The sequence below is a fragment of the Engraulis encrasicolus genome, chromosome 2 (assembly GCF_034702125.1).
Source record: "Engraulis encrasicolus isolate BLACKSEA-1 chromosome 2, IST_EnEncr_1.0, whole genome shotgun sequence".
NCBI lineage: Eukaryota > Metazoa > Chordata > Actinopteri > Clupeiformes > Engraulidae > Engraulis > Engraulis encrasicolus.
In genome coordinates this window covers 19,331,942-19,344,326 of record NC_085858.1, presented here as the reverse complement: position 1 = coordinate 19,344,326, position 12,385 = coordinate 19,331,942, and the positions used below count along the sequence as shown (strand labels likewise).

General features: G+C 44.1%; 2 protein-coding genes across 2 annotated transcripts; both read right to left on the bottom strand.

The window, feature by feature from the left end:
* Window positions 1-1,265: 1,265 nt before the first annotated feature.
* LOC134461102 (zinc finger MYM-type protein 1-like) lies at window positions 1,266-5,336 on the bottom strand. The gene is made up of 3 exons (XM_063213870.1): window positions 3,356-5,336; window positions 3,127-3,229; window positions 1,266-1,843 (listed from the first exon to the last, which is right to left on the bottom strand). The coding sequence occupies exons 1-3, from the start codon at window positions 4,864-4,866 to the stop codon at window positions 1,316-1,318; spliced, it is 2,142 nt and encodes a 713-aa protein (XP_063069940.1). The 5' UTR covers window positions 4,867-5,336; the 3' UTR covers window positions 1,266-1,315.
* Window positions 5,337-7,091: 1,755 nt separating this feature from the next.
* On the bottom strand, window positions 7,092-11,510 carry mgp (matrix Gla protein). Its single transcript, XM_063213861.1, has 5 exons — window positions 11,403-11,510; window positions 8,953-9,025; window positions 8,530-8,559; window positions 7,642-7,771; window positions 7,092-7,376 (listed from the first exon to the last, which is right to left on the bottom strand). Exons 2-5 carry the CDS (start codon window positions 9,014-9,016, stop codon window positions 7,184-7,186), a joined length of 417 nt encoding a protein of 138 aa, XP_063069931.1. The 5' UTR covers window positions 9,017-9,025; window positions 11,403-11,510; the 3' UTR covers window positions 7,092-7,183.
* Window positions 11,511-12,385: the final 875 nt, after the last annotated feature.

Genomic DNA, 12,385 nt, shown 5'->3' with positions numbered 1-12,385 from the left:
TTTGCATTATATTATCATTACTTCTATTGAGAAACCGTATCATTTGTTTCCGATAAAAACGCACTAAGCTGCCCATTCGGAATCGACTTTTAACATGATATTGTTTGCAATCCGGTAGAATGACAGAGGGCCCGCCCTCTCCCGGGCGCCGACAAAGCAAGTGTCTATGCTAGAATGACAAGTAATGTTGCAGAACGTTATGAATAAAGCATTTTAATTGGCCATTTTTCCTTCGGTCTTTGGGCGCACTACATGTGCGACCCGGCCAATTATATCGCATTCTATTTGTATACTGTTGTGTTATTGGACGAGTGTTCGAGATGGCCTGTCAATCAGACGTCAACCTAGCTAGCCTAGAACTACGATTTACCCGCCTTGAAGAAGCTTGCGTGAAAGTGAAGAGATTTTTAAGTATCGATTGTTTTTAAGATGGCCCGACTGTTAACAGCAAAGGAAAATTCGGTGGCTTTGTTGAAGCAATATCCGTTCATCCGTCGTTCTGACGAAGATAAGAAGAGGGTGAAAGTCCTTGGACCTGACTGTCCTGAGCTCCTCATCAGCCAGAGCACCACCGATCGTGGAAGGACGTACGTCAGGACCTTTTCTTCCAGTGTGTATGGTCGCTGGAATTGGCTTACGGGATGCGAAGTGAGTAATGCCCTGTACTGCTTCCCGTGTCTGTTGTTTCAAAGTCCTGGGACAGACATTTGTTGGGTGACATCTGGGGTGACGGACTTGAAACACCTGGGGGAGAAGTGTAAAAAGCACGAAAGCAGCAGAAGCCACCTAGACAACAGCTTGAAGCTACGCCTGTTCGGAAGGCTTAGCATCCGGGAACAGCTTGATGAAGGCTACAGAGTTGGTCTCAGTGGCGGCTGGTGACAGAAATATTAGGTAGGGCACACTTTCAGCTATGAAATTAATATTGCGACTATTCCCTTGCGGGGGGTCTGGGGGCCCCCCCCCAGAAAAATTTGGATTTCTAGGATGCAATTTCCTGCATTCTGGTGTATTTTGGGGTAACCTGTTCAGCTTGACCTGCTCAAGACAGTGCATTCAAATAACTATTGAAAGAAACACAGGTAGTCAGAAAATTAGAAATACAAAGTGAAAATTTTATGTAATGAAAAGTGGATACATTTACATGTATTTGATGTATTCGGATCACACACACACTCTTTCTCTCATTCTCTCATTCTCTCTCTCTCTCTCTCTCTCTCACTGACTCTCTCTCTCACACACACACACACACACACACACACACACACACACACACACACACACACACACACAAAAGTGCTTAAATGCTTAAGTGCTACTTGTAGAGGAACTTGGCCCTTCTCTCTTTTAAATTTGAAAATGTGTCAATGACTTTAACGTTAAAGTCAGTCATCTCTGTTACTATGGCCCTCTCCATAGACAGGGTAGCCAGTGCGTTGAGGCGATCTTGCGACATTGTGTTTCTCAGGAATGTTTTCACTCGCTTAAGAGTCGAGAAGCACCTCTCTGCTTCTGCTGTCGTCATTGGTGTGGTGACAAGTATTTTCAAAAGGGTTACCGTCTCTGAAAAAAGCTCCCCCAAGTTGTTCTCCATAAAGAATTGGAGGAAGTCCACCGCACCACTACACGCTCTGAATTCCTCGTTGCTGTAGAGGAGTTCTAGCTCTGTCTTCAGCCTGCTGCTGTCAAGGACAGGGTAAGCCTTCACTGTGGTTTTAAGAGCCTCCTCTGGAAAATCCACTTGATAATCTTCAAACCGATCGCACTGCAGGAGGGTTGCACAGATGAGATGGTCTGTGAACTGGAACCTCTCTCTGGTGTGCCCCAGTATGGTATCACAGACCTAAAAAAAACAAAGGCATTCAAGAAATGGGTAAAAAGGCACTTGGTTTTTAGCATGTCTATGATTGGCCACTAGATGGCAGCAGTGTATAAGACATTGTCTGCTAATGGAGTTTGTGCACATGAAATGCTGGTAATTAGGCCAGCTGTTTATAGCCCAACTGGTTTACAACTTTGATCAAATAGTAAGCTTTAAAAAAGAAACATGTGTAGCATGTCTGTTTAAAAGGCTACACAAGTTAATTGTGTTATTAATCCATTGATATAGTTGTGTTTTAATTAAGAAAAGAAACATAAATGAGTATGTATAGCACCTGGTTAATAAGTAGGCCAGTGTAATTGACCATCAGTACAATAGAGCAAAATTAAAGCCTTCCACATCACTTGGAGTAATAAATATATAAATAGCAATAAATAGCAATTCTGAAGTGCACCCTTAAAAAGGTACAATACAGTATATGGGTGGGAGACGTGACGCCTTGTTTTTTCATAACATTGGTTAAAAATCTACAAAACTGTTATTTTTCCTTTAAAAAGGAATTGTAAAAACTTTTGGTAACACTTTACGTAAAGCCCACATTATAAGCGCATTCATAACAAATTATAATGCCCATTATAATTACTTATAATGTATTATGACTACAGCCATAATGCTTCATGATGCTTTATATTAACAGTTGTGAATCTAGCTTATAATGCTTTATAAATCCAAGGGTGTCATGAGTGCTCATGACTGGCTATAAACTACAGGCTGCCTGATGGGGCTTATAGTACATTATGAGCACCTATACCCCTCTATGCACAGACCTGGATGATAAACTGTCATAATTATCATCAATGTGTGCTCTAAGTAAAGTGAAGTTCATATGGATGCATCTATAATGCACTATATAATACACATCTATAATGCATCGTAATGTACTATAAGCCCCATCAGGCAGCCTGTAGTTTATATCCAGTCACGAGCACTCATAACACCCGTGGATTTATAAAGCATTATAAGATAGATTCATGGTTATTTGTTACTGATAACATAACACATCAGGAAACACATCATGAAACATCATGGGTGTAGTCATAATGCGTTGTAAGTAATTATAATGTGCATTATAATTTGTTATAAATGCGCTCATAATGGGCTATAGATATGGGCTTCATAGAAAGTGTTACCAAACTTTTTTTTTTTTGGCGTTACGCCCTTAAACGTCAACCACCCACATGAATGTATGTAATTAGTTATTTCTACAAGGCTTTTTTTTAATACAAGGCATGCTTTCTACTCACTTCAGCTGCAATTCGTTGGTGATCCTCTGAAGAGAGAGCCACACGTTTTCTTGATTGCAGGGATAGACTGCTGTGCTCCACTGTCATGGCATGGAGAGAATCTCTGTGAAGGGGAAGTAAGGTGTTTGTTTAATTCGTTTATTTTTTACGGCTTTCATTATTTTTTAACTGATGTTATTGAAGCAGAAAACCATAAAATAATGTATCTAAAACCAAATCAAATTAGTACCTGATCTTCTGTATGTCCTCCTGGAATCTTTGGATGCATCTCTTAATGTACACTGAGTCGATGCTCCTCTTCTGTAGCCTGGCATAGAGAGTGTCTACAAGGGGCATGATCTGGTGAAAAAGTTGCAGGAAGAACCTGAAGTCTGGGTCTTCCAGGATCCTTGCATATGCTCCTGCCTCTCTCACGGTGATTTCATCGAAGTCTCCCGAGTCTCGTATGGCATGGAAACATTTGATGAGATCCTCTCTGTGTTCAAACACCGTGTTGACAGCGCGGCTGTGAAAGTTCCACCTGACCTTGCTGGAAGTTGGCAGCCTGCGGGAAACCATTTCGTCCAATACACTGGTCCTCTTGGGTGATCTTGAAAAAAAACTGGCAAAGCCACCAAGGTCCGAAAAAAAGTTCCTTACTTTAGAAATGTGACTGGTGGCTTGTTCCATGATCAAGTTCAACTGGTGCGCGTAGCAGTGGATGTAGTGCGCATTTGGGTAGTCCTCTTTTATTCGCTTCTGAACACCACCAGTGGCACCTCTCATTACGCTCGCTCCATCATAAGCTTGGCAGATGAGTTTTTCTTTTTGATCGGGAAGGATTATGGAAAGGCGTTCTTTCAGCTCTGTGGCAATGTTCACGGCTGTTGATGACTGCAGGGGAATGAATTCGAAGAATCGTTCCTGCACGTTCATTTTGCTGTCGATGTAACGCAGCACTAGCACCAGTTGGGTCACGGTACTAATGTCCGTTGTCTCGTCGGCCTGGATGGCAATGAAATCACTGTCCTTAACTTCTTTCAGAATCTGCTCCCTCACCACGGAAAACATACAATCGAGCAGTTCGTTCTGTATCGTTTTTGAGGTCCCTTTAAATACAGTTGCTGTCTCCAAGTGCTCTTTCAGTGTGCTGTCAATTGAGGCAACAAAGTCGACCAAGCCGAGAAAGACGCCTGGGTTGTTTGAGTCCGCACTTTCGTCGTGTCCACGCAACGCCAATTCAAATGCCCCACAGAATTTTACACAGTCAATTATTCGTGACAAAATGTGCCGGTTTTTTGTCACTTCCTCGTTATGTTTTCTAATTCCAACTCTGTAGCCTTCATCAAGCTGTTCCCGGATGCTAAGCCTTCCGAACAGGCGTAGCTTCAAGCTGTTGTCTAGGTGGCTTCTGCTGCTTTCGTGCTTTTTACACTTCTCCCCCAGGTGTTTCAAGTCCGTCACCCCAGATGTCACCCAACAAATGTCTGTCCCAGGACTTTGAAACAACAGACACGGGAAGCAGTACAGGGCATTACTCACTTCGCATCCCGTAAGCCAATTCCAGCGACCATACACACTGGAAGAAAAGGTCCTGACGTACGTCCTTCCACGATCGGTGGTGCTCTGGCTGATGAGGAGCTCAGGACAGTCAGGTCCAAGGACTTTCACCCTCTTCTTATCTTCGTCAGAACGACGGATGAACGGATATTGCTTCAACAAAGCCACCGAATTTTCCTTTGCTGTTAACAGTCGGGCCATCTTAAAAACAATCGATACTTAAAAATCTCTTCACTTTCACGCAAGCTTCTTCAAGGCGGGTAAATCGTAGTTCTAGGCTAGCTAGGTTGACGTCTGATTGACAGGCCATCTCGAACACTCGTCCAATAACACAACAGTATACAAATAGAATGCGATATAATTGGCCGGGTCGCACATGTAGTGCGCCCAAAGACCGAAGGAAAAATGGCCAATTAAAATGCTTTATTCATAACGTTCTGCAACATTACTTGTCATTCTAGCATAGACACTTGCTTTGTCGGCGCCCGGGAGAGGGCGGGCCCTCTGTCATTCTACCGGATTGCAAACAATATCATGTTAAAAGTCGATTCCGAATGGGCAGCTTAGTGCGTTTTTATCGGAAACAAATGATACGGTTTCTCAATAGAAGTAATGATAATATAATGCAAATTTGATGGAAATTTTGAACGGAGGGGCGGCGCCCGTGCGCCCTTAATACAAAAACCGCCACTGGTTCACTTTATTTCGGGTGTGACACCGACCTTGGCCATGTGGTGTGTAATTTCGCCGTCTGGTTCAAGTGTACCCATCGTGTGCGTGTTTCAAAGTGGCTCGTCTTGCATATTTTAGAAAAACATACAGTAAGCCATTACGCTTACAGCAAAGGTCTTATTCTGCATATTTGTTCCCCCCATGGACTTACGACGCATAGTAATTCACAGCGTGTCTCTGAGCTATTGTGTCTTACTTCAGCATTCATGCAGCACTGGCCAAATGTCAGCCATTCTTGTGGTTAGGGCAATGTCATGCTGCCCGCATGAGACTTAAACTTTTAAAAGTTCATGTTAATAGTTCAAAATCATAAAAAAACCCATCAAAAATAATTTACAGTAATACGTTAGTAATTGAATAAGAACACAAGATTACTCAGGGGAAGTTTTGTTTCGACCATCGTTGTTTATTTCTTGATGAATGCACAAGTCCATTGTCACAACATGGCGTTGATTACACATAACCTGTAAAGTTCCACAAAAAAAGCACTTTAGCTGTAAAGATGTGAAAAATGTAAAAATAATATACATCAACAAAAAGAAAAGGATTACTCAGTTGAAAGGAATAAGGCTACTTTTGTCTGATCAGCAACAATCAGCACCAATTCTCAGCGCCTCTTTGAGGCCTCCCTTATACCATGAAACAACCACATGATATAGTCACAACCCCGCGTGACCACTAGTGGCATTTAATATCAGAATGTGCATTACATGATGATCTCCTGTCATCTATTCTGCCATACAAAGGCAAAGTGCAGTAGGCCTAACTACATATTTTGTCACAATTGAGTTTAGACTGAAAATGGTCCTCATAACACCTCCTTTATCTTGTGACAAAGCCATATGGTCCAAATGTGTCCCGATTTAGAGATATTACTATGTCAAATTATGTCAAATAGCCAACCTAATACTATGGCCTTGAAGGCATTTTCTCAGTTTCAATGTTAGCGTAGTTAGTTACTGCTCTTTGCCTTTGTAAGGCAGTATTACCTCACCCATGTGGTCTGGCAGAGAAGACCATAAGCCCACACACACACACACCGCTTACAGGAAGCTGGACCCATCATATATGTATAAGATTAGGATACGCTGAGGTGGGGGCTCTGTACAGGCCCGTTCATACCCTACGTGTGAGGTGGTTACGTGTGGACTGTTTCACATGCTCCAACCATTGATTTTATACATATTTGTACAAAAACGTTTGGGGGAAAATCCTGCCACAGGTCAAAGTTGGGATGGTGTTGGCAGTTAGAATGTATTGACAGACAGGCCAGCCGACAGGGGGGGACAAACGGTTAGGTTGTCTCAGGCCCAGGGAGAAAAGGAGCCCAGAATTGGGTCCCCACTACATTGTATGTATTGGGTTGGGGGCCCTTTCAGATGACTTTGTCCTGGGCCCAGCAAAAGTTGTCAGCAGCCCTGTTGACATATACAGGTACGTAATCATTAGTGGCCAAAGTAAAAGTAAAATGATGTTGTAGGCCTAAGTGCAACACTAGCACATGATATTACATTTCGGTTGCATCAGTTACTCCATTGTACCTAATGAGGTGGTAAGACATTGTGGTTACTGAAAAAAAACCTAAAACCCCCAAACTTTATTCATCCAGGACAGAATCAGGTACATCAATCTGTAGTAACTGTAGACCAGCTGCTCAGTGAAGTTACTTGTGATGGAAGGAAACTATGGCAGCTTTTGCCTTTTACTTCTATTTTTACTTTGGCCACCTCTACACGTAATTGACCAAACGTTGGGTATGAATGGACCTCAAAGCGAAGGCTGCAGCTCAGTATCTGCGGTAGGCGTTGATGACGGGGTTGACGGGTACGGCGGGGGCTACAGGGGCTGCGGCCGCCGGCTGCCGGGAGCCGAAGTACGTCTGGTAGGCGTTCTGGTAGCCGTAGCGCAGCGCGTGGATACGGCACGGGATGTAGTCCTCACAGATCTCCGAGCGGATCTCAGCGGGAGACTTCACTCTCCTGTGGTTGAACACAAAGTTTGTTTGTTTATTTTGTTTGTTTATTTAACCATGTTTGTTGGTTTGTTTGTTTGTGTACTCATTTTCTTAGAGAATGGAATGGCATGCGGATGTTGTGAATCTGTAGCAAAATATGACTTCATGCAGATGGAGTCGCTTGTGTGGTTAAATATTTGGAGAGCGAGGGGGGGAAGAGAACGAGAGAGAACAAGAGAGAGAGAGAGAGAGAGAGAGAGAGAGAGAGGGATGTTTTGTCCACTGCCTACCGCCTGTTGAAGTTGTAGCCGTTGAAGGTGTTGTAGCTGGGGGGGTTGACCCTGGGCTGGCTGTTGATGACGCCTCCTCCATTTCTGGGTGGGATGAAGGAATTGGCACGGGACGGACTCACAAATAAGTCTAAAATAGATCAGGGTAGGGGATTATTTAAATGCAAGTCACATGATGTTGTGCTCTCAAAGGGGGGGGCTCCCCTAAAATCAAGATGCTAAGGCCCCCCCATCCAAGTGTTACGTAATTGTAAGGTGCATTTTCATTTGATTCAGGTGCTGTTCCCACGTAGCTGAATATTTTTATATGTGGATATTTTTTTCTCCTGGTTGCATTGGTTTTGCGTTGGTTTTGGCCTCCCGTTTCCACTAGCAGATATTTAAAATCCAGGAGAAAAAAAAGCAGGAGAAAAAAATATCCTGTTTAGGGGGCTGAAACGCATTTGTTACAATGGAGGATTTATTTTTATCCACATGTTGCGTTTACACCTGAACAGGAGAAAAAAATACCCTGCTAAAAAAATATCCTGCTAAGTGGAAACAGAACCTTAGAATAGGACAAAACAGAACACCTGTAGCCTCATAATCCTCACCGTTTTGACAATAGAATACTGTAACAGACTCAAAAGACTTTACCACCATACTACACTACAATGACATTACACAGAGTTTTAGTTATGTGACTTTGTGCTCATTGCCATTTTGGTAACAGCACATTTATTACAGTGGTCATGTGTGTCTTCATTCTCATTCACACAAAAACAAACGCTGATGTGCATGTTTTGCAGAAAAGCTGAATCTTGTGCAAAAAAGGATGTCAAATAGAGATCCAACTACTCATTCACGTGAATTCGCAGTATAACATCTCTGTGCGATGTGTTCACTCACCTTCAAAAGACTCTTGACTCTCCTGTGAATCTGTGGAAAGAGTGGAAAGACAGACAGAGAGAAGGGTGGGGAAGCACATAGTTTAAAAAATATGTGGGAGGAACAAAAGAAATGATTGATAATTGAGATTTGATGCAGTTCGATGCCAGTTGCTGCCACAGCACGCTGCTGCTAAAGTTGGCACTTTGTTGCCAAGTTGACACAGGGCTGAAATGTGCGTGCGAGTGTTTGTGTCTGTCTGTCTGACTGGTTGCGTCTGGTTGTGTGTGTGTGTGTGTGTGTGTGTGTGTGTGTGTGTGTGTGTGTGTGTGTGTGTGTGTGTGTGTGTGTGTGTGTGTGTGTGTGTGTGTGTATGTGCGTGCGTGCGTGCGTGCGTGTGTGTGTGTGTGTGTGTGTGTGTGTGTGTGTGTGTGTTTTGTATACCATAGCAGAGTCCGAGTGCGAGGATGACACAGAGGGTCGTGCAGTACTGCAGCAGGGAACTCATGTCTCCAGCCTGTCTAGCCACGGAAGGAAAACACACATGTACACACATCTCATCACATCACATCACAGTGCCGCACTGTACATCCCACACCAACACAGCAACACCATACCAGTACTCACATCCCACACCAAACCATCAACACCACACCAAAAATCATATAGGCACTGAAGGGGGAAAAAACATCCAGCTATTTCTTTCAACAGTGTACTTATTTTCATACATCATGCACGATGCAGACTGGTGAACAAAGATGATTCATTCACCTCACATGCATGCTGCATTGAACATAAAGATGATACAGATACGGTTGACTTTGGGTAGTGTCAGTGAGAATGAGCTGAATATTTCAGGTATGTTTCACACATGATATAAATTGGTGAAAAAATGATTCATTAACCTCACACGCATGCTGCACTGAACATAAAAAAAACATACCGATAGACTTTGGGCAGTGTCACTGAGAGTGAGCTGTATATTTCAGGTGTAGACGTTGTTGTAAAAAAAAATTGTTTTTGTCAGTGTGGAGGGCAGTTGTGAACTGGATGGGGATCACTGCCACATTCTGGTGTGTGTGGTTTATGTGCTGAGTCTGCCAATACCAGCTGAAAACCTGAAGAATGTCTAACACACAATCCTTTGGCCAGAAAAAATATAATGCCACATGCCACTGCCCTCAATCAAAAGTGGTAAGGTTAGGTGGTTAGGTGTGTGTGCATAGAAAGGATATTTAAGAGGATTTTGACATTATTTGCCCCCAAATATTGACTTTGCGCGACTAAACTACACTAACAACATTAAAAACAAACGATTTATAGCTGCTGGCAGTGCTTTCCTCTGAGCAATATATAGAAAAGGACAGAGAGCGAGAGCGAGAGAGAGATAGAGAGAGAGAGAGAGAGAGAGAGAGAGAGAGACAGAGAGACAGAGAGACAGAGACAGAGAGACAGAGAGAGAGAGAGTGCGCAAAGAAGCATGAACACTGAAACACAGGGTCGTTGAAGACGGAGACAAGAATAGGACAGACACGGACAACATAAAAAAGAGAGAGGGAGGCGGCGAAAGAATTATGGACAATAAAAAGACGGCAACGCTCACTGAGACAGACACACGGCCTTTCTATGCCATTCTGTGTCTGCCTTATTCTCTTATTCTGTTTCTCTATCACACTCTCTCTCTCTTTCCTTTCTCGATCTGCCTTTCACTCTCTTCTTTCCCTCTACCTCAACTACTACAGCAACTGTCATCCACCTGTTTAAACACCACATAGTTTCCCTCCCCTGCAGGTCCAAGGTCCTCTTCCTTCACCGCCTCCCTCCACCTCTGCTTTTAGCCTCTAGTGAAAGCTCCCCTGCCTGTGGTCTCCAGAGCCCCTGTTACTGTGGTCAGCAAGGACACCCAGTCAACTCATATCACCCCAGGTGTTTCCCACTCGAAGCCAAAACCCCTAAAGATCACTGATTCACTGTACAGAAAATTGGCGGAGACTCTTGAGAGGTTTCTCATAAGGCATAGAACTAAATCTAAAAAAGATCCTTCATATTGTATATGTAACTATAGGGAATCAGCCATTGCAGTAAACACAAAATAGGCCTATTACATTGCAAAGGATCTCATTTACTGTACAGTAAATCCAACTACACTATGTAGGAAATCAACCATTGCAGTTAACACAACATGTACTGTATATTGCAGTGCAGTACACAGTCAACAACTGGACGTCTCAGACAGAGCCATACTGTAATTTGTTAGGTTTTTTTTAGGTTTATTTAGTGGGGATGCAGGGTGCTGCTGACACAGTCGTCTGCTGGCTGTTTTATACCCGTCTGGCAGCAGGGAGGCAAGACGCGCAGCAGGTGCCCTAGACACAGCACAGTAGCTGCTGGCACGGCAGGCCATTCTGCTACCCTCACTGGAAAAAATCATGGCCCCCGTTTGTTTTTGTTTATTGTTTTCTCTCTCTCTCTCTCTCAGTTTGTAAGATTGCTGTAACATTACAGCAGCGCCACAGCTCAGCATGGCACCCCGCTGAGTTGGAAAGAGTTGGAACAGCTATCCCAGCTTGCCCTGCCTTGAGTGCACTAAAACTTTTGACCTGAGAGACTTGACTGAGCTATAAACACAATATAGAATCCATCCATCATATGGAAACCATAAAATCATAGTGTCACAACGCATACATGGCAACATGAAAGTACAGTGTAATGTAACATAGATCAAAATCATTGCTTTCCTCTTAGGCATGCTTGGATAAGTATAATGTTCTGCAGCATGTTGAATATGGATTGAGATTAAACTTAGACTGCACAGCTGCCCATACAAAACCAGTGGAATTGCTGGTATCTATAAATTCTGTTCCATAACTGCATGGTGAGTGGGATGCACTTACCTTGAGATGAGAGTCGAAGGGAAGTCAAAGTTGGGTTATGTCTCGGATCTGCTTTTGCAGCTCTGTCCCTCCCAACCTCTCGATTACAGGGGAATATTTCTTAATACCGTGTGGCTTGGCTCTTATAAATGCTGCCTTTCCCCCACCCCTTTGACCCTGTTCCCTCTGTTGCCCCCCCCCTCTCTCTCTCTCTCCTCCCTTCCTCTATCACCCACTCCCCACCTCCACAACCTCCGGCAGCAGCAGCAGCACCACCTCCTCTCCTCTCCTCTCTTCATCTCCCCTCTCCTCTCCTCTCCTCTCCTCTCCTCTCCTCTCCTCTCCTCATCTCCCCTCTCCTCTCCTCTCCTCTCCTCTCCTCACCTCTACACTCCTCTCCTCTCTTCACCTCCCCTCCCCTCTCCTCTCCTCTCCTCTCCTCTCCTCTCTTCACCTCCCCTCTCCTCTCCTCTCCTCTCCTCTCTTCATCTCTCCTCTCCTCTCCTCCTCACCTCTCCTCTCCTCTCCTCCCCTCTCCTCTCCTCTCCTCTCCTCACCTCTCCTCCACCTACTCCCTCAATCAGACTAACCCATTAGCTCAGTCTCTCCCTCACGCCTCTGTAAGACACGCTCTTCCCCAGAGAGACAGAGAAAATAACAACATGGAAAGGTGGAGGGCGATGAGGGAAAACATGACATGGCAGAGAGAGAGAGAGAGAGAGAGAGAGAGAGAGAGAGAGAGAGAGAGAGAGAGAGAGAGTGTGTGTGAGAGAGAGAGAGAGAGAGAGAGAGAGAGAGAGAGAGAGAGAGAGAGAGAGAGAGAGAGAGAGAGAGAGAGAGAGAGAGAGAGAGAGAGGGAAAGATGAAATGATAAACAAGTCTTGTGTCTCCCTGCCACCCTCCCTCCCAGCACCTCCAAAGATGGGAGAAAATAAGAAGGATAGAGAGGGGGAGAAAAAATGAAAACAGAAGACAATGAAGCCACAGTTCCTGAGTACCAGACT

Bases quoted from the DNA above. Each gene is read 5' to 3' on its own strand.
- mgp (XM_063213861.1), bottom strand. From the start codon at position 9,016: ATGAGTTCCCTGCTGCAGTACTGCACGACCCTCTGTGTCATCCTCGCA. The intron at 8,560-8,952 runs GTATACAAAACA...CTCTTTCCACAG, and splicing joins CGCACTCGGACTCTGCTATG to ATTCACAGGAGAGTCAAGAG. The intron at 7,377-7,641 runs GTAGGCAGTGGA...GTTCAACCACAG, and splicing joins GGCTACAACTTCAACAGGCG to GAGAGTGAAGTCTCCCGCTG.
- LOC134461102 (XM_063213870.1), bottom strand. From the start codon at position 4,866: ATGGCCCGACTGTTAACAGCAAAGGAAAATTCGGTGGCTTTGTTGAAG. The intron at 3,230-3,355 runs GTACTAATTTGA...TCCCCTTCACAG, and splicing joins GAGGACATACAGAAGATCAG to AGATTCTCTCCATGCCATGA. The intron at 1,844-3,126 runs GTGAGTAGAAAG...TGTTTTTTTTAG, and splicing joins ACCAACGAATTGCAGCTGAA to GTCTGTGATACCATACTGGG.